This window comes from Pipistrellus kuhlii, unplaced genomic scaffold (assembly GCF_014108245.1).
Source record: "Pipistrellus kuhlii isolate mPipKuh1 unplaced genomic scaffold, mPipKuh1.p scaffold_m20_p_15, whole genome shotgun sequence".
In the NCBI taxonomy this organism is placed as follows: Eukaryota; Metazoa; Chordata; class Mammalia; order Chiroptera; family Vespertilionidae; genus Pipistrellus; species Pipistrellus kuhlii.
Window position 1 is genome coordinate 8,466,550 of NW_023425460.1, and position 24,979 is coordinate 8,491,528.

General features: G+C 41.0%; 1 protein-coding gene across 23 annotated transcripts in view; it reads left to right on the top strand.

The window, feature by feature from the left end:
• Positions 1 to 24,979, top strand: part of USP54 (ubiquitin specific peptidase 54) — a 110,601-nt gene that overhangs the window by 67,360 nt on the left and 18,262 nt on the right. For 16 of the 23 annotated variants that reach the window (XR_006741663.1, XM_036437693.2, XM_045581716.1 and 13 more), the window contains 14 exons: positions 3,285 to 3,398; positions 4,302 to 4,384; positions 4,792 to 4,897; positions 5,008 to 5,154; positions 7,264 to 7,413; positions 8,902 to 9,070; positions 10,397 to 10,567; positions 13,639 to 13,770; positions 13,933 to 14,313; positions 14,766 to 14,997; positions 17,460 to 17,584; positions 20,826 to 20,993; positions 23,424 to 23,558; positions 24,481 to 24,676. Coding sequence is in view for 22 of the 23 variants with exons in the window: in XM_036437693.2 (XP_036293586.1) it covers positions 3,285 to 3,398; positions 4,302 to 4,384; positions 4,792 to 4,897; positions 5,008 to 5,154; positions 7,264 to 7,413; positions 8,902 to 9,070; positions 10,397 to 10,567; positions 13,639 to 13,770; positions 13,933 to 14,313; positions 14,766 to 14,997; positions 17,460 to 17,584; positions 20,826 to 20,993; positions 23,424 to 23,558; positions 24,481 to 24,676 (2,309 nt within the window). In the remaining variant the exon portion in view is untranslated. The remainder of the gene's footprint in view (positions 1 to 3,284; positions 3,399 to 4,301; positions 4,385 to 4,791; positions 4,898 to 5,007; positions 5,155 to 7,263; positions 7,414 to 8,901; positions 9,071 to 10,396; positions 10,568 to 13,638; positions 13,771 to 13,932; positions 14,314 to 14,765; positions 14,998 to 17,459; positions 17,585 to 20,825; positions 20,994 to 23,423; positions 23,559 to 24,480; positions 24,677 to 24,979) is intronic. The other 7 variants (XM_045581717.1, XM_045581720.1, XM_045581719.1 and 4 more) reach the window with 7 other exon arrangements.

Here is a 24,979-nt window from a genome sequence, read left to right on the forward strand (position 1 = left end):
ACCTTCAGAGCAGACAGGGCTCATTAAAATACAAATTGCTGGGTCCTATCCCCTTGAGGTTCTGATTCGATAGTTCTGGAATAGGGCCCCAAAATATCTATCTCTAACAAGTTCCCAGGTGATGCTAACAGTGATGCTACTGGTTTGGGGACCACACTTTGAGAACCCCTGCATTGCTAAACATAATTAAACAGAGAATAACTGAGTTCTTAGCTCAAGTATAATGAGCTATTTGGATAATTACATTTCTCCCAGTGATTGCTGGTAGAACACCTAACTCTTTTGAACTCAGGGTTCTATCCATCAACCTCCAAAGACTGTGCATTTATTAAACAACTCAGAATGATATACATCCCATTACAGGGTAAAATGTAGGACAAAATCAGAGGTACTCCTGAGAATCTGGATCACTGCTGTATTGTTGGAGGGACTGTTAAATGTTAATGCTACTTTGGAAAAAGTTCGCCAGTTTCTTAAAAAGTGAAACTTGCAAACTACCATATGATTCTGCAGTTGCCTTCCTGGACCTATATCCCAGAGAAATGAAAATTTATATTCATACAAAACCTGTATATGAATATTCTTAGAAGATTTATTCATAACATCCCCAAACTGGAAACAACCCAGATGCCTTTAATTGGTGAATGTATTACAAACTGCGTACAGCCACACTGTGGAATGTTATGCAGCAATAAAAAGAAATTAACTCTTGATTTATATAATCTTCAGGATGGGTCTGAAGGGAATGATGCTGAGTCTGCTCGAGTAGCTCAGTTGGTTAGGGTGTCATCCTGATAAGTCAAGGTTGTGTGTTTGATCCCTGCTCAGGACATATACAGGAATCAACCAGTGAATGCATAAATAAGTTTATTATAAATCCTATATAATAAAACCCTAATATACAAATCAACTGAATGGTGGAACGACTGATCGCTATGATGCACACTGACCACCAGGGGGCAGACAGTCAATGCAGGAGCTGCCCCCTGTTGTCAATGCGCTTCCACAGGGGAATCGCTGCTTAGTCAGAAGCTGGGCTCATCGCTGATGAGCACAGCAGCGGTGGTGGAAGCCTCTTCTGCCTTCGCTGCAGGGGGTAGTAAGGAGCGAGGGGTCCTGGACTGTGAGAGGGATGTCCACCTAACGGCTTAGGCCCAGCCTAGGGGATTGGGCCTAAGTCAGCAGGTGGACATCCCTTGAGGGGTCCCAGACTGCAAGAGGGCACAGGCTGGGCTGAGGGACCACCCCTGAGTGCATGAATTTCATGCACTGGGTCTCTAGTAAATCAATGTTTCTTTTTCTAAAAATCAATCAATAACAATTTTTGAAGGGAATAATGCTGAGTAAAAAACACAATAGCAAAAGATTATATATTATACTAGAGGCCTGGTGCGCAAAATTCATGCACAAGGGTATGTGTCCCTCAGCCTAGCCTGCACCCTCTCCAATCTGGGACCCCTTGAAGACCACACTTTGAGAACCCCTGCCTGTTTAGGCCCAATCCTACCCCTTGAGGGATATCTGACTGCCCAGTAGAATTGGGCCTAAACAGGCAGTCGGACACCTCTCTCACAATCTAGGACTGCTGGCTCCTAATTGCTTGCCTGCCTGCCTTCCTGATTGCCCCTAACTGCTTCTGCCTGCCAGCCTGATCACCCCTAACCACTCCCCTGTCAGCCTGTTTGCCCCTAATTGCCTTCCTCTGCAGACCTGGTCACCCCTAACTGCTCTCCCCTGCAGGCCTGGTCCCCCCTGCAACTGCTCTCCCCTGCAGGACTGGGTCCCCCACAACTGCCCTTCCCCGCAGGCCCAGTTGCCCCCAACTTTCCTACTTTGCCGGTCTGGTCAACCCTAACTGTCCTCCCCTACAGGCTTGATCGCCCCCAACTGCCCTCCCTTGCAGGCCAGGTACCTCCCAATTGCCCTCCCCTGCTGGCTGTCTTGTGGTGGCCATTTTGTGTCCACAAGAGGGCAGTCATTTTTGACCACATGGGGGCAGCCATTTTGTGTGTAGGAGTGATGGTCAATTTGCATATTATTCTTTTATTAGATAGGATTAGATAGGATAGAGGCCTAGTGCACAGGTGGGAGCTGGCTGGTTTGCCCTGAAGGGTGTCCCAGACCAGGGTGGGGGTTCCCTTGGAGTGTGGGGCAGCATGGGCGAGGGGCCTGTGGTGGTTTGCAGGCTGGCCATGCCCCCTGGTGACCCAAGCAGAGGCCCTGGTATCTGAGATTTATTTGTCTTTTATAATCGAAACTTTGTAGTCTTAAGCAGAGGCCAAGGCAGGCCAGGGCAGGCAGAAAGCTTGGGTTCCTCCATAGCCAGGAAAACCCAAGCCTCCTGCTCTCTCCTTGGCTGCAGCCATCTTGGTTGGGTTAATTTGCATACTCACACCTGATTGGCTGGTGGTGTAGTGAAGGTATGGTCAATTTGCATATTACTCTTTTATTAGATAGGATTTTGTTGTTCCATTTATGTAGCATTTTATTTATTTTTTATTTTTAAAAAATATATTTTTACTGATTTTTTAGAGAGGAAGGGAGAGGGATAGAGAGATTAAAACATAATGAGAAAGGAACATCATTGATTGTCAGCCTCCTGCACACTTCCTACTAGGGATTGAGCAGCAATCCTGTATGTGCCCTGACTGGGAATCGAATTGGTGACCTCTTGGTTCCTGGGTCAATGCTCAAATGCTGAGTTATACTGGCTGGGCTAGCATTTTAAAAATAATAAATAATAAAATTATAGATTGGAGAATAGATCAGTGTTTTCTAGGGAATAGGCTTGGAATTAGATGGGTAAAACTATAAAAAGATAGCATTAGAGTAGACTTGGAATTAGATGGGTAAAACTATAAAAAGATAGCATTAGAGAGCCTTGTGGGGATGGGACAGTTTTATATTTTGATTGTGGTGTGGTTCCATGACTCTATACCTGAGGTGAAATTGAACAGAGTTACACACAAACACAAATGAGGAAACCTGAATAAACTCTGGATTGTATTGTTGTCCATTTCCTGACTTGGATGTCATATTATAACTATGTTATATGTTATAATGTTACCATTGGAGGAAACTGGGTGAAAGTACATTTGAATTCCTATATAATTTTTTGAAACTTCCTGAGAATTTATAGTCATTTCAAATTAAAGAGTTAAAAAAAGTCAAAAGTATTTCTATCTTCCAGAAGGATTGCTATTTCTCTGAGTAAACTGACAACCAACTTGTACATTTGTCTATTAAGTATTGTTGATATACTGCTTTTGTTCTTTCCCTATTAGGAAAACCTGCTGATGAGAATTCACTTCCATATTGCTGATGAAACCAAAGAGGATATATGTACTGCCCAACACTGCATCTCTCACCAGAAATTTGCAATGACATTGTTTGAGCAGGTGAACCTTATTTCTATTTCTATCACTTAAAAAAAAAATTATATATATATATATATATATATATATATATATATATATATATCCTGTTTCCCCAAAAATAAGACAGTGTCTTATATTAATTTTTGCTCCCAAAAATACGCTAGGTCTTATTTTCAGGAGATGTCTTATTTTTCCATGAAGAAGAATACGGTACACATTTATTGTTAAATGAAAACAAAGGAAATTTATTACCTGTATACGGTACGGTAGTACGGTAGTTGTCAACATAAACCAGACAAACTGTGAATCCTACAGTATCAAGAATTTACTCATTTATTCAATGACAATCATGTCATCATCTTCTGGAACATCATCATAACAATCCAATTCCTGAATTTCCTGGTGAATTTCTTGTGACTCCATTTCTTTCAGAATCAGTGGACCAAATCTCTCATGTTTAGCCTAGGGGGGCCTTATTTTCAGGGGGATGCCTTATATTTCACACAGAAGGAAATCTGTAAGTAGATCTTATTTTCAGTGGATGTCTTATTTTCAGGGAAACACAGCATATATATATATATATATATATATATATATATATATATATATATATATATATATATTGATTTCAGAGAGGAAAGGAGAGGAAAGGAGAGTTAGAAACACCAATGATGAGAGAGAATCATTGATTGGCTGCCTCCTGCATGCCCCCCACAACCTGGGTATGTGCCCTGACTGGGAATCAAACAGTGACCTGGTTCACAGGTTGATGATGCTCAACCACTGAGCAACACTGGCTGGACTCCATCACTTCTTATACATTTTCTTCAAAGACACTTTATCCTGAGGTGTAGGGTGTTAGATGGGTGCCAAAACAATTAATGACTGTGGCTGCTTGGTTTTGCTTTTTCCTTCCTGGCCCAGTGTGTATGTACTAGCTGTGGCGCCACGTCTGATCCGCTGCCTTTCATCCAGATGGTGCATTACATCTCTACCACTTCCCTCTGGTGAGTCTTTCAGGGTTCTGTCCCCTGGGGCACGCATTCAGTTGATTTGGTTTTAACTGGAAGCATCCAAATAGCTTATGTCCTTACTGCTGGGTCTATGCTATATTGTTAGGAACTCAGAACTATAATTTTAAAGTAACATTTGTTATCCTAATTTTCTATGCCTCCTTTTTTCCTAGGCTCAGTTCTGGCCAGCAAAGTAGGAGGAGGAATGGGATTCTGTGAGCTTTGGATCAGGGACAGGCAGAGGCTGTGTGTGTGAGACACTGAGACTGGTCAGGACAAGGGGCTTCAGTGTAGTGGGCAGAGGAAGAAAGTCAAACATATGAGTTAGGCGTTTGCATGAATGATTTATTTATTTAGTTGTAACTCTCACCATCCTCACCCTTTTATTCCCCATCTTGAAGCAATCAGGCTATTTGTATGCTGGAAAAACGAGAAAAACCCTCCCCAAGCATGTTTGGTGAGTTGCTGCAGAATGCCAGCACCATGGGGGATCTCCGGAACTGTCCGGTGAGTAAGTCAGTGGTGGGGTTTGGGTTGAGAGGGGAACCCTGCGATTAGTGGAATTGATGCAGAGCCAGTGGGAATCACATCAAACTAGCCTTTTATGTGTATTTCAGAGCAACTGTGGAGAGAGGATTAGGATTCGCCGTGTGCTGATGAATGCTCCACAGATTATCACAATTGGACTGGTATGGGACTCAGACCATTCAGATTTGGCAGAGGATGTCATTCATAGCCTGGGTACCTGCCTTAAGTTGGGAGATGTGAGTATTAGTTTAACTGTTAGAGTTATTGCATCTTATTCTTGCTCAAGGGTGTGAACACTGAACACAAAGGTATATCCTAAATGACAAACATTACAGAGTTCTGGACAATCATACTGTGAACAGTAATCCCCCCTTATCCATGGTTTCACTTACCCACAGTCAACCATAGTCTTGAAAATATTAAGTGGAAAATTCCAGAAGTAAACAATTTGTTAATTTTAAGTTACATGTAGTTCTGAGTTATGTGGTGAAATCTCACCCTGTTTTCACTTCCTGCTCCCTGAGAGTTGAATAATCCCTTTGTCCAGGGTATCCACACTTTTATATATCTGTATATACACATACACATACACATACACATATACATATACTGGTACATACACATACACATACACATATACTGATACATATACATATACTGGTACATATACATACACATACACATACACATACACATATACTGATACATATACATATACTGGTACATATACATATACAGTGCAGTAGTGTTTGTATTCAAGTAATCCTTAAAGTAGCCCCATGTCACATCACAATATCTACCTATGCCATTCATTTCACTTCTTCTCATTAAGTAGGTATTGTATCATCTTACATCATTACAAGAAGGGTGAGTGCAGTAGAAGATTTTGAGAGAGGGAAAGACCACATTCATATAATTTTATTGCAGTATATTGTTATAATTGTCCTACTTTATTATTAGTTATTACTGTTCATCTCCTCTGTTCCTAAGTTATGAATTACACTGTATAGGAAAAAACACAGTATATACAGGGTTTAGTACTATCTGCAGTTTCAGACATCTGCCAGGGGAGTCTTATAATATTATCCCCTGTAGATAAGGGGCACTACAGTATATGTACATGCATTTCAATGCTCACTTAACCTTCTTTGGATAGGCAGCAAAGGATTTTTATAAAAAGTGGGATGACCAAGCTTAGGTACTGACCAAGATAAGCCAAACTTAGGTACTGGTAAAAATCATGCACTTTATAAAGTTATTGTGTACTCTACTCACTATTAGTTTATACCAGTGTAGAACAGGGACTTGTATTCAACCATGGGAGGTGGTAAGGTCAAAAAAGTGAGCAGTAATCCTGACTAGAGCTGCTTTGGAAGGTGACAGAGGTGAAAGTTGGTGGCTTGAATCCTACAGTACGGAATTCACAGTGAGGAACCAGTATCTGTTAAGATAATGAAGTAGATTGTCAGAGAATTTGGTGGGTTAGAGGTTTTCCATGGGTCTATTTAGGGAAGTACATAGGGAAACAGACTTCAGACCTAAAAACTCAATCTCATCAGTGTAGGTTCTTCAAAAGAAGAACCAGAAATGCTGTGGTTTTCATTCTTGATTTTGCTCTGGGATAGTATTATGACTAAGGAGATCCCTTGTTGTTGTGTTTTAGTTTTATTAAACCACTACTGAGAAAAAGTGAATTCTTTGGGATCTTATTTTAGGTCTTTTGCCCAAGAAATCTCTGATATGAATAAGCTATATATAACAAAATCTCCTTTTTCTAAAATTCTGTAGCCTACAGTATATTCTGCAGTTCTAGTTTTATTTTTATGATTGTTTTCCCAATCATATAAGTTCCTGATGCGAGAATAATTTTCTTCTTTTTTTTTTGTATGTCCCTTTGCACCTAGGACAGTGTTGGACATGTAGGAATTGAAATTCTGGTATTGCTTCTTCTAAGGGCTTTCTTAACCCCTACTTAGGGACTCAACAGGAAATTTATATTTGTGGTGCCAGCTGATGAATAACTTTTGAAACTTGAGAATGTTTTTGTTTTGATTTGGTTTGGTTTGTCAACTTTTTCTGACTCCTCTTGTGATCTGCCCCATCAAGAAAATATTGGAAGTTATGTGGAAACATCACTACCTTACCAGTTACTGGCCACTATTTTGCTTTTCTCTACATTTTGCTTTTTTGGGCTAATTTTTGATGACTAATATGGATTATCAAAAAAAATCTTATACAGGGCAGAGAAGCAAATCATTACCTTAAGAAATAATGGAGTCAGTCTGCTGGCACATGACGTGAGAGGGTTTTGTCACTGCTCTTTCCTTTCTCCTCTTTCCCTGCAGCTATTTTTCAGAGTGACAGATGACCGGGCCAAGAAGTCTGAACTGTACTTAGTAGGGATGATCTGCTACTACGGCAAACATTATTCTACATTCTTTTTCCAAACAAAGATCCGCAAATGGATGTATTTTGATGATGCTCATGTCAAGGAGGTAGGAATATTCAAGCCCTGCTTAAAGTTTTTGGCGACTGCAACAAAAAACTAAGGATAATTATTTATCTTCAATGTTTTATTTTCATAATTTTAATGTCTATCACTTATCTATTGGATTTATGAGAGTATTAGTCCTGTATTACCCCCAAAACGTCAAGTTCCTCAAGGACAGGATGAATCTATCTTCTCTTATTATCTCTAAATGCCTTCACTTGGCATTCAGCACAGTTAACATTTACATTGACAAATTATTTTTTAAAATGTATTCATTAATTGATTTGAGTGACAACAGTCTAATAAGTCAGATTGGGTTATAAGGACAGCAGTAAGTTCAGAATTCCAAATCTTGGCATTATTAGTAGGTAATACTTTGTCTCAGGCTACTATAAAATAGTCTCTGATTGTTAACTCCCTCAAGTACCCTATCACCAATTAACATGATTTTGAGATAGCATAGAGAAAATGGGGCTATGATGATATTTAAAGCTGGAAACTTGGTACTCTCTAAACCACAGAGTCTGAATGAAGTAGTTTAGGTGATTTGTATGAGTTATACACTTGTGATTAGGTCAGCAGCTAGGAGACTATTTAGACATTCTACACCGATCCATGGACCTTAAGCAGCATCTTCCACAAATAATAGTTTTTGTCAAATTCTCTTCATCTCTTTTTTGCTGTTGTCATTTCAGGCAGCATATAAATTCTTTGAGCTTTAAGTTTTATTTATTTTATTGATTTTTGAGAGGGAGGGAGGGAAAGAGAGGGATGTCTATTCTAAGCAGTTTGATGTTTTACGCCCTGCCATGTGTGAACTCTGACACAGAATGTCATTGATTCTAAGACAGTCTGTTCTTCAGCTTCCTAAAAGTGATTTTAATACTTAAGAGAAATCCTAGAAAAGCAAATTTCAAAAAAGGGCTTTGACTTGATGCCTGTGAAAAGGAAAAGATCAGCAAGGCAGCTGATGTCCCCTCACATAGCATATTCACCTTTGAGAACTGCTATTCATATTTCACAACTGAATTGATGTTTCATGGGAATAAAGGTAATTTTATTCATCATTCCTGTTTTAATGCTTTCTAAAAGGATTTAACAAAAAAAAATCATTAAGTGTAGCTATAAGATCTCTATTGTGTCTCTTTACCCGATTCTTTTAAAAAATATATTGATTTTAAAAAAAATTGATTTCAGATAGGGAGGGAGAGGGAGAAATAAACATCAATAATGAGAGAATCATTGATTTGCTACCTCCTGCACACCCCCTGCTGGGGATCGAGCCACAACCCAGGCATATGCACTTGACTGGAATCAAACCTGGGACCCTTCAGTCCACAGGCCGATGCTCTATCCACTGAACCAAACCAGCTAGGGCCTGATTCTTGTCTTTTCATCTTTTATTTTCTTTAGAAAAACAGAACATGAAGTTATGTTTTGCATTGTTGGTATGAAATATAATTGTTATGTTCTTCTAATTGTTTTGGCTCAGATTGGGCCCAAATGGAAGGATGTGGTGACCAAATGCATCAAGGGGCATTACCAGCCTTTGCTGCTGCTTTATGCAGACCCGCAGGGTACCCCAGTGTCCACCCAGGACCTGCCTCCCCAAGTTGAATTCCAGTCATACGGCAGGATGTGCTACGACAGTGAAGATTCAGGTGAGAAGCCTAGCTCTTACCTCCCCTTTCTCTCTCCAGTGTGATCATTGCATATTTGGGACTCTTGATCATGAGCCTAGCACATAACCAGCTTGGAGAAGAGGACCCATTAGAGAAAAGAGGAAATGCCAACTTGTGCTGAAGCCCAACTTGCTCCAGGCTTTGTTTCCTTCAGCCTCCAAGAATGCATTCATTGCCTGTATGCAATGCAGCCCCAGTTCACAAGGCCAAAGGAAATTTTGTTGATTAAGACTGATAAATTTGTGAGGGAAACCTCAGCAGTTAGCCTTATAATATTGGTAAAGATGACTCATTCTTACTAGCAATTCAACAGTAACTTAAGTGAGTTAAGACCAAGAGAAAAGATGTTTCTACAAAGGCAGTCATATTGTTAGGGATGAGAGATTTTTGTTTTAAAGTGCCAAGTGCTGTAGTGATATTTTTTCAGCTTATGAATCAGTTATTTACTTCGAATTCAATTGTTTGGAACCCAAATTATGTTTTCCTGTAGAAACAATTTGCCACTTGATGGTTAGTCTCAGGTTAGCCCACAGAGGCTCATAATACATTAGAAATATAGCCCTAATGGTTTTTGCTTGATTTCTTAAAAGGAGGAAAAAGAAATGTTCTTTTTCATTTTTATTTTTAGAGCTGGGTATAATTCTGAAAGAGAAGACATTTGTCTTTGGATTCTTTTTCCTTCCCTTTTGTATCTCCATTCTGGTTGGTAACTGGTGTTCTTCCCACCTTTGTAACCTTACCCAAACCTGCTCCACTTCTCTCTTCAATCAAACGCCGATTTCCACTACTTATCTTAGCTAGGTGTTTAGAGGAAGTAGTCTAATTCACACTAAAGTATAAATAACAGCCTTGTTAACTTCTCAAAGATATTAAAAATGCTTTTAATATCAATTAAAAAATTTTAAGTGACATTTCTGGCAGTAGAGGAAAAGACTTAGGGGATAGTAGTGATATATGCCAGGTCAGCCTGGGACACTTTATCTAAGTAGAGTTTATTTTTCACAACTTTTTCCTTTCTCCCACTTTTCCCCCCATAGGTTTTCTAAAAGCCCCAAAGTTTTTCACAGTGGCAGGCAAAGTGAGGGCTTCAGCAAGGTAGGGGCAGGAGTGGGGAGAATTGTTTGTGTGTCTGTGTTATCTGGAAGTTGGGTGTTGGGAAGAATGGCTCTGGTATATCCTTTTCATGTTCTATCTAGGACTTTCTTGCCTTATGGATCTTTGTTGCCATCCAGCTCTTTGCCCCCTCTCTACCACTGTCCTTCTCTCTTTCCTCACTTTTGCCTATGTGTCTCCTCCTTCTCTCAGGGAGGGAGCCCTCCATCTCAAGTGACACCCGAACAGATTCCTCAACGGAGAGCTATCCCTACAAATACTCCCACCACCAGTCTGTGGTCAGTCACTTCTCTTCTGAGTCTCAGGGGACAGTCATCTATAATGTGGAGAATGATTCCACGTCTCAGAGCAGTCGGGACACAGGTAGGGACTGATGCAGTGGGTCCTGTTTTTCCTGCATAGAGGGTGTCCAAGAAAAAGAAACTGGGGCAAGTCAGAAATATTTGTCATGCAAAGGGAGGAAGGCACAGAACATGGGTAATTAAGTGGGATCCAAAGAAGCAAAAAGAAGCAACACAGTTCTGAATAAACGATGATGTTCCATTGCATATGTAATATTTCTGTCAACAGCAGCGTATCAGTAAGGACCATTGTAATATGATTATTGATGTGATTGTTTATTCTGAAATATGCTTTTCTCCTGCTATGCTCTTTCTGAATATATTTTATTGATTTTTCACAGAGAGGAAGAGAGAGGGATAGAGAGTTAGAAACATCAATGAGAGAGAAACATTGACTCAGCTGCCTCCTGCACACCCCCTACTGGGGATGTGCCACAACCCATGTACATGCCCTTGCCCGGGATCGAACCTGGGACCTTTCAGTCCACAAGGCGACACTCTATCCACTGAGCCAAACCGGTTTCAGCTCTCCTCCTGTGCTCTTAATCCCTACTCCTCAAATAATGCTCCATTAAATTATTGTGGTCTTGTACCTCATAAGGTTCTTATGCCAGGCTTTATCCCAAGTTAAGGCTTTGAGCGGAGGGGCATGTTTTAGACAGGGGGTACCTGCTTATCACTTGCTAGGCTTCCTGAAGAACAGATACGCAAAAGAATGAAAACTTGTTTGTTATTGTGAGTTCCATGCATAGAACATTTTTAAATTTTTTTGTTTATTTATGGAGAGTGTGCCAGTATCAGTGGGAAAAAATCAATAAAGGGCATAAAAGGAAGAACAGTGAATAACTGATTGCTGAGATGAAAAAGTAATCACCCAAGGCTTAAAACAATGCCCATACTTTTAGAAACTTGGGGATTAGTGAGCTCAAGGCTTCAGTTTGGTGGTTTATATTCTGTGCATGGCCTAAAAAAAAAAGAAGAAAAAAAAAGAATTTCAAATATATTCAAAAGTAAACCAGATAGCATACTGCTCCTCCACATACCCATCACCTATTTTCAATAATTATAACTTATGGACAATCCAGTTTTATCTGTACCTCTACCCACTTCCCTCACTCCCAGACAGGTCACCTTTTCCGGAAATATTTTAGTATATATCTCTAAAATATAAGAAACCATTTTTAAACATATCATTAGCTCAGTTAAAAATATTAACGATTCCTTTAAACCCTAATAATAAGTGTTTAAATATCAAATTATCTTTTAAATATTATAACTTTTTAATGGTTTATTTGTTTGCTTTACTCAGAATTGAAATAAGATCTATACATTGCAATGAGTTGACAAGTCTTTTGAATTTCTTTTATTCTGTAGGTTTCTCCTGTTTTTTTTTCTTGTAATTTATTGTTGAAGAAGTAGGCAGTTTGTCCTATAGATTATGCACATTCTAAATTTGGTTGTATGTTCCTATGGTAAACTTTAACATGTTTCTCTGTGCTCTGTGTGTTGTGTAAGTAGGTTTGTTCAGATTCATGTTGAATTATTTTCAATGACTATTGCACAAATGACTATTTCAAAGTGTGATATATTTTCCTTTTTTTTTTTTTTAAACCTTCACCCAAGAATTTGTTTATTGATTTTTAGAGAAAGAGGAAGAGAGAGAGAGAGAGACATCAATTGATTTCCTCCTGTATGCACCCAGACTGGGATTGAACTGCAATGTAGGTATGTGCCCTGACCAGGATTTGAACCTGTACCCTTTTGGTGCATGGAATGACACTCTAACCAACTGAGCCATCCAGCCAGGGCAATATGATATTTTTAAAACCATATTTCTGAAACTGTGAACCATGGAGGAGTTAAGTCACAGGATAAATAAAGCATATTTTCCAGGAGAATCAGGTTTATGTTAAGGTTTGTGAATGGCTGAGAGTAGGCTAACATATCCCCAATGGTTTAGTATTTGTAGTTCTAGGAGCTCCAATTGATTTCCTTATTTCTTAAGTCCTTCTTATGGGTCCAGAGGTAGCAAGGGATCAGATAAAAGCAATAAAAGATTTCATTGGAAAATATAGTCATATCATTATATTGCTGATACCTGAATAAGTAATTATTTTAAGTCTGCCTTCTGATTAAGTTCAGTTGCTTAATTCACATCTGGCCTACAGCAGCTTATATGATTATATCCTTCAGAATCTAACCTTTGCTATTGTCAAATCGCCCTCATACATTCACATACACTGGGCATGAAGTAAGGCAAGTTACATAAAAAGCCCAGATCTCCTGGGTTTTCCAGCAGTTGGTATTGAGGAACTATGAAGTATAATCTCTGTGTTTTTAAAAAATATATATTTTATTGATTTTTTTACAGAGAGGAAGGGAGAGGGATAGAGAGATAGAAACATCGACCAACTGCCTCCTGCACACCCCCACTGGGGATGTGCCTGCAAGCAATGAACATGCCCTTGACCGGAATTGAACCTGGGACCCCTCAGTCTGCAGACTGATGCTCTATCTACTGAGCTAATCTCTGGGTTTTGGTGAAGCATGGTTGGGGTTGAGAATGAGAATTATTCAAAGTTCAAATGTTCTTTAAAATGACTCACATTTAAGGAAGTCTTGGAACTGGATCTTAAAGCCATACACAGTCAGAGCTCTTATGAGCAGAGACTGGAACACCTGGGATAATACCAGTTATAATAAAAATTAGACTTTAGTTGATATGTGTTGCTAAATAAGTAAAAGGAAAGCTCTGTGTTCTATTTATGTGAGTGAAAATACTATATCAGTACTTGACATTTTTATGCAATCTTTAAAACTTTCACCTTTTAATAAGTACCAAGTAATAGTTCCCTCAGGTTACTGGGAACATTTATGATTGGGATTGAGACTGGCAATTGCTCAGGAAACTTGTAAATTTATCTGTTGAGAGATTCCTGCTACACTTGAATCAGGTAGCCATGGCCCTTGCAGCTTTCAACCCATGGATACACTAAATTTGTGCCACTGCCATGAATCCCAAAGGGAGACTAGTTTCTCAGGAGGATGGAGGTCAGTCTCAGATACCAGCTTACCCTCATTTTCTTCTTCCAGGGCACCTGACTGATAGTGAATGTAATCAGAAACTCACATCCAAGAAAGGGTCGCTGATAGAGCACAAGAGGAGCTCTGGCCGGCCGAGGAGGAAAGGCGATGAGCCACAGGCCTCAGGGTACCACAGCGAAGGCAAGCCACTCTGCACTGCTTCTCTCCTAAGTCCACACTCGGCACGCTCCAGCCATGGCTGCTCTTCTGCTCAAAGGGCTTTCCTTGCTTTCTTAACTTGGGGATGTGGGTAGCCATGAGCACTTTAAACATTTATATTTGTTTCGTTCTTTGTGTTTTTAGGAGAAACCCTGAAAGAGAAGCAGGCTCCTAGGAATGCCTCTAAACCATCCAGCAGCACCAACAGACTAAGGGATTTTAAAGAGACAGTCAGCAATATGATCCATAACAGACCATCCCTGGCTTCTCAAACCATCCTAGGGTCTCCCTGTGGGGGGAAAGGAGGAGACCAGATGGACAAAAAACCTCCCAAGAACCTGCTTTTAAACTCTCATGACTGGGAAGTAGAGAGTACTAGCAGTGAGTCAAAATCCAGTTCTTCTAGCAAGTATCGTCCAACATGGAGACCCAAACGAGAGTCTCTGAATATTGACAGTATCTTTAGTAAAGACAAAAGGAAGCACTGTGGTTATACTCAGCTCAGTCCATTTTCTGAAGATTCAGGTGAGGAGATAATTAGGGAAGAATTGGGCTTTTGAATAAAGTTTATCTATGTACTAGTGGCCCGATGCATGAAATCCGTGCAAGAGTAGGCCTTCCTTCCCCCGGCTGCCAGCACCAGCTTCCCTCTGACACTCGGGACCGGGCTTCCCTCCGGCTGCTGGCAGGCACCCAGGACCCCGGCTTCCCTAACAGCCCCGGCTTCATCCAGAAGGATGGAAGGACCTCTGGAAGGACGTCCGGTCTAATTAGCATATTATGCTTTTATTATTATAGACTTTTATAAACCTGGTTTTCTGGTAGACTTGACAAGGTCCATTTTCATCCCATTGTTGGGTCTTTTGGGGATATAATTTTAGTAAATGAGTAGCTGGAGGGAGGTGTTACTCATATCTTAATTTGAAGCAGATGCTAACTCTACCTCCTTTTTCATACTTGTGCCTTGCTCGGAATAGCTAAAGAATTTACATCAGATGACCTAAGCAAGCCACCTACTTACGGCCTTAACACTGGTGGACCAAGCCCCCAGTACAAGCCGTGGGGCCCGGCACGGGCAGGCTCTTACCTGCTGGAGCAGCACCCTCGCCTTATCCAGCGAATGGAATCTGGCTATGAGAGCAGTGAGAGGAACAGCAGCAGCCCTGTCAGCCTGGACGCAGCCCTGCCTGAGAGCTCCAGTGTCTGGAGGTATTGTGTGGCCTTTGAATAGCGGCTTTGTCCCTAGCAGCAGTATGAGCCACCAAGAGGTTTATCAACTCAGGCAAGCAGAGAGGTGCACTTTATTACCATCTTGTGGGCAAACAAAAGTATTGTGCTCTATCAATCTTTTATGACAACAGCGCCCTCTGCTGGGCGAAAGAGCAATGGCATTTGAGAAAGGAGAGAGGAGAGACTACTTTATTTTTATTGTTGACTCTATTACAGGTGTCCCCCATTTCTCCCTTCCTACCCCCTCAACTTTGTCTCCCTTTACCCTACTCCCGCCCCGCCTAGGTCTTCACCACTTTATTGTCTGTGTCTATGGGCTATGTGGGTTGATCTCTTCCCACACTTCCCACTCTCCTCCCCTCTGAGATCTGTTAGTCTGTTCCATTTATTCATTAGCTTCTAGTCCTATTTTGTCAATTTATTTTGTTCCTTAGATTCCACATATAAGTGAGATCATGTGATACTAGTCTTTTTCTGATTGGCATATTTCGCTTAGCATAATAATCTCCAGGTCCATCCATGCTGTCTCAAGGGTAAAGTTCCTTCTTTTTTACAGCCACGGCACTTGGGCTGTTTCCAGATTGTGGCTATTGTAAATAATGCTTCTATGAACATAGGGGTGCATATATCCTTTCTGATTGGTGTTTTGGGATTCTTAGGATAGGTACCCAGAAGTAGGATTGCTGGGTCAAAAAGCAGTTCCATTTTTAATTTTTTGAGGAAACTCCATACTGTTTTCCATACTGGCTGCACCAGTCTGTATTCCCACCACCAATGCAGGAGGGTTCCATTTTCTCCACATCCTCACCAGCACTTGTTTGTTGATTTATTGATAGTTGCCATTTTGACCAGTGTGCGGTGATGTCTTATTATAGTTTTTATTTGCATCTCTCTCATAATTAGTTACCATGAGCATTTTTTCATGTCTATTGCCCATCTCTGTGGAGAAGTGTCTATTCAGGTCCTTTGCCCATTTTTAGTAGGATTGTTTGTCTTCTTTTGCCCATTTTTTAGTAGGATTGTGTGATGAGATATATAAGTTCTTTATATATTTTGAAGATTAAGCCCTTATCTGATGGATCACTGGCAAATATGTTCTCTCATATGGTGGGTTCCCTTTTTGTTTTGTTGATGGTTTCTTTGCTGTGAAGTAGCTTTTTAGTCTAATGTAGTCCCATTTGTTTATTTTTTTTTATTGTGTTTCCCTTTTTCTTGGAGACATATCAGCAAAAATATTACTCCGAGAGATTTTATTGCCTGTGTTTTCTTCTAAGATTTTTATGGTTTCATGACTTACATTTAGGTCTTGTATCATTTTTAAAAATATATATATTTTATTGATTTTGTACAGAGAGGAAGGGAGAGAGATAGTTAGAAACATCAGTGAGAGAGAGTCATCGATCAGCTGCCTCTTGCACACCCCCTACTGAGGATATGCCCGCAACCAAGTTACATGCCCTTGACCGGAATTGAACCCTTCAGTCCCCAAGCCGACGCTCTATCCATTGAGCCAAACCGGTCCTGGCTAGGCCTTGTATCATTTTGAGTTTATTCTTATATATGGTATAGGTTGTTGGTCTAGTTGCATTTTTTGCATATACCTGTTCAATTTTTCCCAGCACCATTATTAAAGAGACTGTTTTTACTCCATTGTATGCTCTTGCCTCCTTTGTCAAATATTAATTGAGCATAAAGGCATGGATTTATTTATAGGCTCTCTATTCTGTTCCATTGATCTATATGCCTGTTTTTGTGCCAGTATCAGCCTCCTGGTGACTAGTCTTTGGTCATTATGGCATTAGGACCACTGTGTTTTTAATATATATATATATATTTTTTTGAAATATATGTTTATTAATTTTAAAGAGGAAGAACGAGGGATAGAGAGATAGAAATATCAATGATGAGAATCATTGATCAGTTACTTCCTGCATGCTTCACACAATCAAGTCCGCAATCTTAGCATATGCACCGACTGAGTTTATTTATAATATAAATAAACAATCTCCTCAATGTTCAACCACTAAGTTACAAGCTGGGCGGAGTTTATTCTTATATATGGTCAATGCTCAACCACTAAGTTACAAGCTGAGCGGAGTTTATTCTTATATATGGTATAGGTTGTTGGTCTAGTTATATTTTTACTTGTTTAGTTTTACTCATGAGAATATGTTACAAAGGAATAAGAAAGAGGAAGGCAATCCATATTAGAGCATATGTTTATTAATTCATTAAATAAGGTTTATGCTGGATGTACAAAATGTGATTGAGGTGAAATAAGATGGGGAATGAGTATTTCATTTTTTCAGAAATAGTTTAGCAGATACTTTAATTATACTAATTCAATACTTGGTTGGCTTTTTGAGGGAATTTTGTCCTAAGAATGTTGCTAGTTATCACTCTTCTACTGCTTTCGCTAGACTCTCGTTTCTCTTTTGAAGGGATCCAAGTGCTAAGAGAGCAGCTGGGTTAGCACCTTCCTGGCGTCACATCCCAAAATCTCACAGCAGTAGCATCCTGGAGGCGGACTCCAGGAGTGTCTGGACAAGGAATCAGCCCCTATCAGGTAAGCAAAAGGACAGTGGATTTGGAGAACTTGATTTGTCTGCCAATTTTGTTTGGGAAACAGTCTTACCTGAGAACATTTGAAATTAGAGGACAATTGTACTTTGAATATTCCATCAGAATATAAATGTGAAGGCATTTGAGCTGCTTTGGATTATCTATTTTGGGTTTATCAGAGTTTGCCTGATTGTTTCTTTCTAACCTGGAAAGACCCCTTGTGGGAGCAAGAAGGAACGAAAATTTGGTGAATAGTGTCAGTAGCATCTGCATTCCGCAGAAGAATAAGCCCTAGGGCTTTCCTTGGTATAGAGGCAGCCTCCTGGAAATGTATTTCTTATTGTTTAGTACTATGAATTAAGATAATTCAGGGAGACATATAGACGGTGGTCAAAACTGAGAAATAAGTAGGTCAAACCTACTCTTACCCCTGCATCCATGCCCTGTGCAGTATCCGTGTTCGGTTTTTCTTTCTTGAGTTGCCTTGTTTCCTCATACTCCCTCTTTCCCAAAACAAGGAATGATGTGACTCCTTCATATTAAATGTAAGTGACTAAAATAGTTTAAAATATGCTTTCTCTAAGAGTAACTGACATTTTAACAAGTCAAAATTTGAAGATAAGGGAATATTAGAGTTTCAGACAGAGATTTGAGGTAATCATAGGTTTTAGCTCCTTTTTACATTTCTCTCACAACACACATATATTTCTAGTGCATATTCCACTTAAGTAGAGACCCGGTCCAAATGGGTCAAAATGAATCCTTTACGTAGAGCTGAAAATTGAGGTGATAACTAGGCAGTCTCTCCAACATGGAGACTTTGGAATGCCGGAGTAAAGATGGTGAGGATATAGTATCATGTGGTCTGCTGAGGAGTTCTGGGAGCTCCTAATTTAGAGATCAGCCTTATCTGAAAGATGTGTTTTATCTCTCCCACCTCTTTTTTCTGTTCTCTTAGAGTATGTGGGCAGAAACCTATTTTCTGATTTAATGACCTTCTGGATATAGATATGGCCAACTTACTAGTGAGAGGAAGACAGAATACTATGTGTCAGCCTGTAGAGATGAGACCAGGAACATCACTAATCTGACCACCAATTTTCTTGAGAGTCACTTAAAGTTCTTAGAGATAGCTAGAAGGGAGGTATACAGCAGTAATGAAGTGGCATGAACTCTTTTACATATGAGTGCCATAGGTTGGTGACATATCTGAAATCTTGGGCTGGAGTAGATTATAATTAGAAGCCCATAGAAGAAATTCATGTTTCTAATGAAGTCATACATTGGGTTTATTTCCCACATTTTAATTTATTTTGTGTTGACTAACTTTGCTTTAAGAAACTGTGATCACGCATGAGTCTATTTTCCCTTCTCTTTTCTTCAGATAGCCAATACTTTTTCAGCACACTAAAAACTTAGTTTCTATTTACTTAGTGTCTTCATTCCTAAAATGTGGGCAGTGAGAGTATTTACCTCATAGTTTGTTGTGAGAATTAAATGGAATACTATATGTAAAAGTGCTTAAAACTGTGCACTTTTATAGTAAATGCTCAACAAATGTTAGTTGTCATAAAACACTCAATAATTGTTTTTTTATTATTATTACTAGAGGCCCTATGCATGACATTCATGCACTGGTGGGCAGGGGGTTCCCTCAGCCCAGCCTGTGCCCTTTCACAGTCTGGGAGCTTTTGGGGGATGTCTGACTGCCATAGAGGCGGAGAGGCTCTTACCACCACTGCTGCACTATTGTCCTCACCCGGCTTCTGGCTGAGCGGCACTTCCCCTGTGGGAACACACCGACCAGCAGGAGGCAGCTCCCTGCTGGTCAGCGTCTGCTCTCTGGTGGTGAGCGCACATCATAGTGACTGGTTGTTCCGCCATTCATTCGATTTGCATATTATATAGGACTAGTGGCCTGGTGCATGAAATTTGTGCACTAGGGGGGAGAGGGTCCCTCAGCCCAGCCTGTACCCTCTTCTAAACTGGCAGTCCGACATCCCTCTCACAATCTGGGACAGCTGGCTTCTAACCGTTCACCTACCTGCCCGCCTGATCGCCCCTAACTGCCCTCCCTGCCGTCCTGATCTTGCCCCTAACTGCTCCCCCCTGCCGGCCTGATCTTGCCCCCAACTGTCTCTGCTTGCCTGATCACCCCAAACTGCCTTCCCCTTCTGGCCTGATCACCCCCAACTGCCCTCTCCCCTGCCAGTCTGATCTCACCCCCAACTGCCCTTCCCTGCCTTGGCCTCCACCACCATGGGTTTGTCTGGAAGGAAGTCGGGCATCTGGAAGATGGCTGGTCGACCTGGTCTAATTAACATATTACCCTTTTATTAGTATAGATAGATTATATAGAATAGGATTGCTTAAATGGGGCAGCGGGGAGGGGGGGGGCTTTTACAATAGAAGAAGATGCTTTTGGCAGACAAAATTACATAATCCCTATATTTGGACTGATAGCTAGCCATATGCACTATTCTGCCAAACTGGTCATTAAAAAATTGAACTGCTTTCTTACACTTTACACTAAACAGCTGTTGCCCTTAAAACCCCTCCTCAGCCCTCACCTTAGGTTCTGCCTTTGCACTTCACCCAGATTAGGTTCTGATTGGTCAGTTTCTATGCCAGTCAGTGTCAAAAGCTCCACCTCCTAGGCAGCCATTAGCTCCTCACAGTTTACCCAAATTTGGTTCTGATTGGTCAGTTTATATGCCAGTCAGTGTCTCTCGGCCTGATCAGAGAAGTAGGGCTGATCAGCAGCCCTTGCAGAGGCGTGGAGAGAAAGAGGCACTGCTGTTTGCCAGGCCCTGAGAGAAAGAGAGAGGCAAGGGCTGATCAATAGCTGCCATGGAGGATACAGATCAGACCCTACTTCTCTGTCCAGGCCTCTCTCCGGGCCTGAGCTGCAGCCCAACTGGCAATCAGTATTGGGTTGCCAAGCCCACAGCAGAGGCAGTCAGTGGTGGGTTGCCACAGCGACCTAGCACTGACTGCAGGACTGACTTGCTGTCAGTCGAACCTTCAGTCGCTACGGACCCTGGGTTTTTATATATTAGGATTATTATTTTTCACAGCCCAGGTCTCACCCTGAATCTGATATGGAAAGCAGTATTCAAAACATGAACTTCACATGGAGCTAAAAGTTCCAAGGGAAAAGCAGTACAGTGGCTGTAACTGCTGCAGGGGCTTAGTCTTGGTTATGGAAATGTGGTAACTTCCCTTCTCTTTTGCTTGCATTCCAGGTGGGGAGACACCTGCCAAAAGTGAGCTGGATGAACTGCAGGAAGAGGTGGCCAGGAGGGCCCAGGAACAGGAACTTCGAAAGAAACAAGAGAAGGAATTAGAGGCAGCCAAAGGGTTTAACCCTCATCCCAGCCGCTTTATGGATTTGGATGAACTGCAGAATCAGGGTAATTGTTGTGAGCATTAGATTATTGGTGATGGGGACAGCGAGAGAGGGAAGAAAAAAATATTCAAGCTCATAAATTTCATGTCTTCACTTTATTCTCAAAGTTATATTTTATCTTCAGCCATTTTGGTGAGAGCTAGTTAAAATAGGAGGTAACAGGCCTCTTGATTGGAGATAGGCACTGATTTGGGGCCCTTCTACAATATTTAAGGCTTATAGATTAGAGATAGTATATTGTTCGTGAAAAATATTTCCCATGAACATCTATAGAAGGTGTAAATAAAACTAGTCACAGTTCAGAAACAGCAGGAAAGGGCAGTGTGCAAGCCACACTGACCGAGGAATTCTACTTGCTGGGCAGAAACATACCTTCAGGATTTCCCACCGGGAAATTAGGGAAGTCAATCTACCAAACAGGTTCTAGCAACATAGAACCTGATTGCGTTCTGGTCCTCTGATCCATTTCCCAATCTCATATGACTTTCATGTGCTTTACTTCCGTTTCTTAACTGCCCCACATCTGTCACTTTTTTCCTTCCATTGCTTTAGTATGTCACTTTGTACCAGGTGAGATTAACCTTCAGATCAGTTCAAAAAAGCTCAGCTCTCTACCTACCTTAAATAGGCCCTGAAACCTATATCTCTGCTGTGTATTTTTTAAATAAAATTAATTTATTATTCTCATTATTCAGAATTCCTATATGAACAAATTGTGCTAAACCAGCATAAAAAACAGGAGTCAGTACTATTTTGGGTGCTTTGTGTTGATCACTTTCCTCTTTTTATCAACACTTAGAGAAGCTTCCTGGGCTAATGTGGGGCCACTTTTCTCCTCTAATCTTGTAGTCTTTTGATTTAAGTCAATTGTTGACTTTTATTTACCAAGGAATTGTTTTAAATTCCTCATTCCTTAACTGTCTCTAAGGACAGTCTTTTCTCCCTGTGTATCCTCAGCTGTATTGCATTGGATCTCAGGTTTATGCTGCTTTTGAAAGAGGAGCCTCTCATCTCCCTCCCTTGCCTCTTTACCTCCCTTTGTCTGTAGGGTAGTAAGTACATTAAAGTTGAGATGGAATCCCTCTGGCTATATTTCATTTTCAATTTTCTATACACTTCGATTTAGTATCTTCTGAAAAAGCAAGAAATGGAATGTTAAGATTCTAGAGGATAGGAATTAAAATGTAGTACAGTGATTGGTCAACTATAGTTTCCCTATATCTCTGTAGAGAACTTTGTTTTAATGACTGTAGCCACCACCTGTTAATATAAAGGTTGAATAATCAGTTGATTTCAATTATGAGGAACTTCAGGCCTGGAGGTCGGGGATTATGTCTCTAGAGGTGGCATAGAACCTAAATGCTAAATTCTTCAGAACCAACTTGCTACTTCCACCACCTTCCCATTACTCTTCCAGAGCCAAGGTGGATTAGGGAGTGAACGGTAGGGGTGTGGAAGAGCCTTTTTACCATGTCCAACTAAAGGTAAGTGGAGGATTGAGACATTAAGGGAGAAATGAGTGACATTTTGATTTTTTTTTTCTTGTGAGCTTGGGGAAACTCACCACTAATCCCAATTGTAGATGAATTTATATTACAGCTTACTACCAATTGATGGTTATTTAAGGCAAATAGGTACCTAAACTTGAGGAATCTTTTGCAGAAGTTGCCCTTACAGTACTTTCTTGCTTTTTCATCTGGCTCTGTACTTCGACTCTCCTGCACCTGCTTTGGCATGCATTCACTTTCAGGGGAGGAAGGAATATCTCATGCTCTCTGTATGGGAATGTAACTTTTGTGAGCAAGGGCATGATAAAGGTAAATACTTAGCCGTGCTGATGAAAGGTATGTGGATGCAAACCAACAACAAAGGCAGTTCAACAGATATATTGAGGTTAGGAACTGTAGACCCCCTGTGCCCAAGAGGTGTCCTGGTCTTCCAAGTGAGGGTGTGCAGAAAGGACTGTGAGTTGATGTAGGAATAAAGTGTTGACAGATGGCTTTCCAGAGTAGTGAAGCCACTTTTGCCTTAACACAGCAGCTGAGGTTTCTTGGAGATCTGGGGTGGTCTGATACTGGTTGGCAAGATGCATCTTGTTGCACTGTAGAAAGGAAGGTCAGTTCATGCATAAGAATCCACCCTTCTGCTATAGATAGTGCTTTGTTCTTTCCTTGAGGGACCCCTTCTCCCTCCCCCGTCTAAGAGGTCTTGGAGTGGGAATATGTGGTAGACAATGACATACCCTCTTTCATGGCCTTGGGTAAGGTGTCAATTAAAGCAAAAATGGATGTTCTACGTGTTTCAGAGAATTCTTAATAGCAATGGACAGTTGGAATAAGGGTAGACTGAAGGCTCAGAGCAAGGATCTCTGTGCACTGAAGGGAAACAACAGTACATAGGAAAAGTTGGAAGCAACTGTAATGAAAATGAAAAGTGCTGGCCCTTTCAGGGAGGAGTGACGGCTTTGAGAGGTCCCTGAAGGAGGCAGATTCAGTATTTGAAGAGTCACTTCATCTGGAACAGAAGGGAGACTGTGCTGCAGCCTTGGCTCTCTGTAACGAAGCCATCTGTAAGTAACTCTAACCACTATGCCTATGGCACTTTCAATTAACTTCATAACAGGTATTAGTGTCATCACTCAGGTGGGATAAAAGCAGCTTTTATGTCTCCTCACTCATTCTCCCAAAGTGAGAAGCCCTTTAGCTATCTTTGCTCTTCGGAGTTCTACTAGTCAGTGTGTCAGGCACTGACAATGTGGCCTATGGATATTTACTGGAGTAATCTCAGCAGGGGTCCACAGATGAATTACCCAGCCAGGCCTACCTTCTTATCCCAGGAGAAGTTAGACCTCAGGTGTGAGGTTGGCTTGCTCTTTCTCTAGTCACTGACTAGTGAGGTGCAGCTTATGGCAGGAAAGAAGGAATGAACTGGCTGTGACTTCCCAGGCCTGTGACTGCATATTTGGTTCTTTATGTTTTTCCCCTGTCTTTCTGGTGTGCCAAACCATTAGGGTACAGCAAGGACTAAGGCTTAGAATTTGTACCTGGTTCATAAGTGGGACCCACAAGAAGCTGTGCTCTGTAAAGACACATGCAGGAGTGAATCTTACTTCTGTTGGCCGCCACGAAGGGGGAGTTGGGAGCAGAGTGTGGAGACCAGAGTTGGACAGATCAGTTGCAAAGAACAAGAATGGCAACCTATAAGATGGAAACACCGGTTTACCTTCCTAATTCATTTTAGTTTAACTTTTTGTTTATTTGTTTTTAAAATTTGAATTAACCTGTTTAGCCTCCATGGCTTCTGCGAATGTTCCTTATAGCCAGGGCCAGCTCTGTGCCCTGATAGCATATGCATGGTCCACGCCTTACATTCCTGCTGCATATTTTGAGTTTGACTGCATATCTTTGCTCATTTTTTGGTTCAATTTTATTCTTTTTATTTTTGTTTGTATTTTGTGTTCTGTTCCTGCTATATTTTCTTTTGCATTTTAGCTAAACTAAGACTTGCCCTGCATGGTGCCAGCTCTAGCACGCACAGCAGAGCCCTAGTCGATAAGAAGTTGCAAATCACTATTCGAAAAGCACGGAGCCTGCAGGATCGCATGCAGCAGCAGCAATCATCGCAGCAGCCGCCGCAGCCCTCAGCCTGCCTCCCCTCACAGGCAGGGGCCCTCCCTCAGCCAACAAGGTAGTGCTGGGAACCACAGCAGTTCGTGTCTGCCAGGGGAGGAAGAGCCCAGGGGTGCTCCAAAGCCAGAGCTCTCATTGTCTTGCCGACTACAGGGGAGAGAAGACTCCTCTGAAAAAACTTCTCCTACGTCAGACATACAGTGAAAGCTCATCCCACTGCTGGTTCTTTTCGTAATAGTTCCTGGAAAGATGCAGGAAGCATAGCATAATAAATAGACCATTTGTTTGTATTTCCTGTGGGGGAGTTTGTCCCTGGATGTGTGTAGTAACACGATTATTAAATTTGTATATATGACATTCT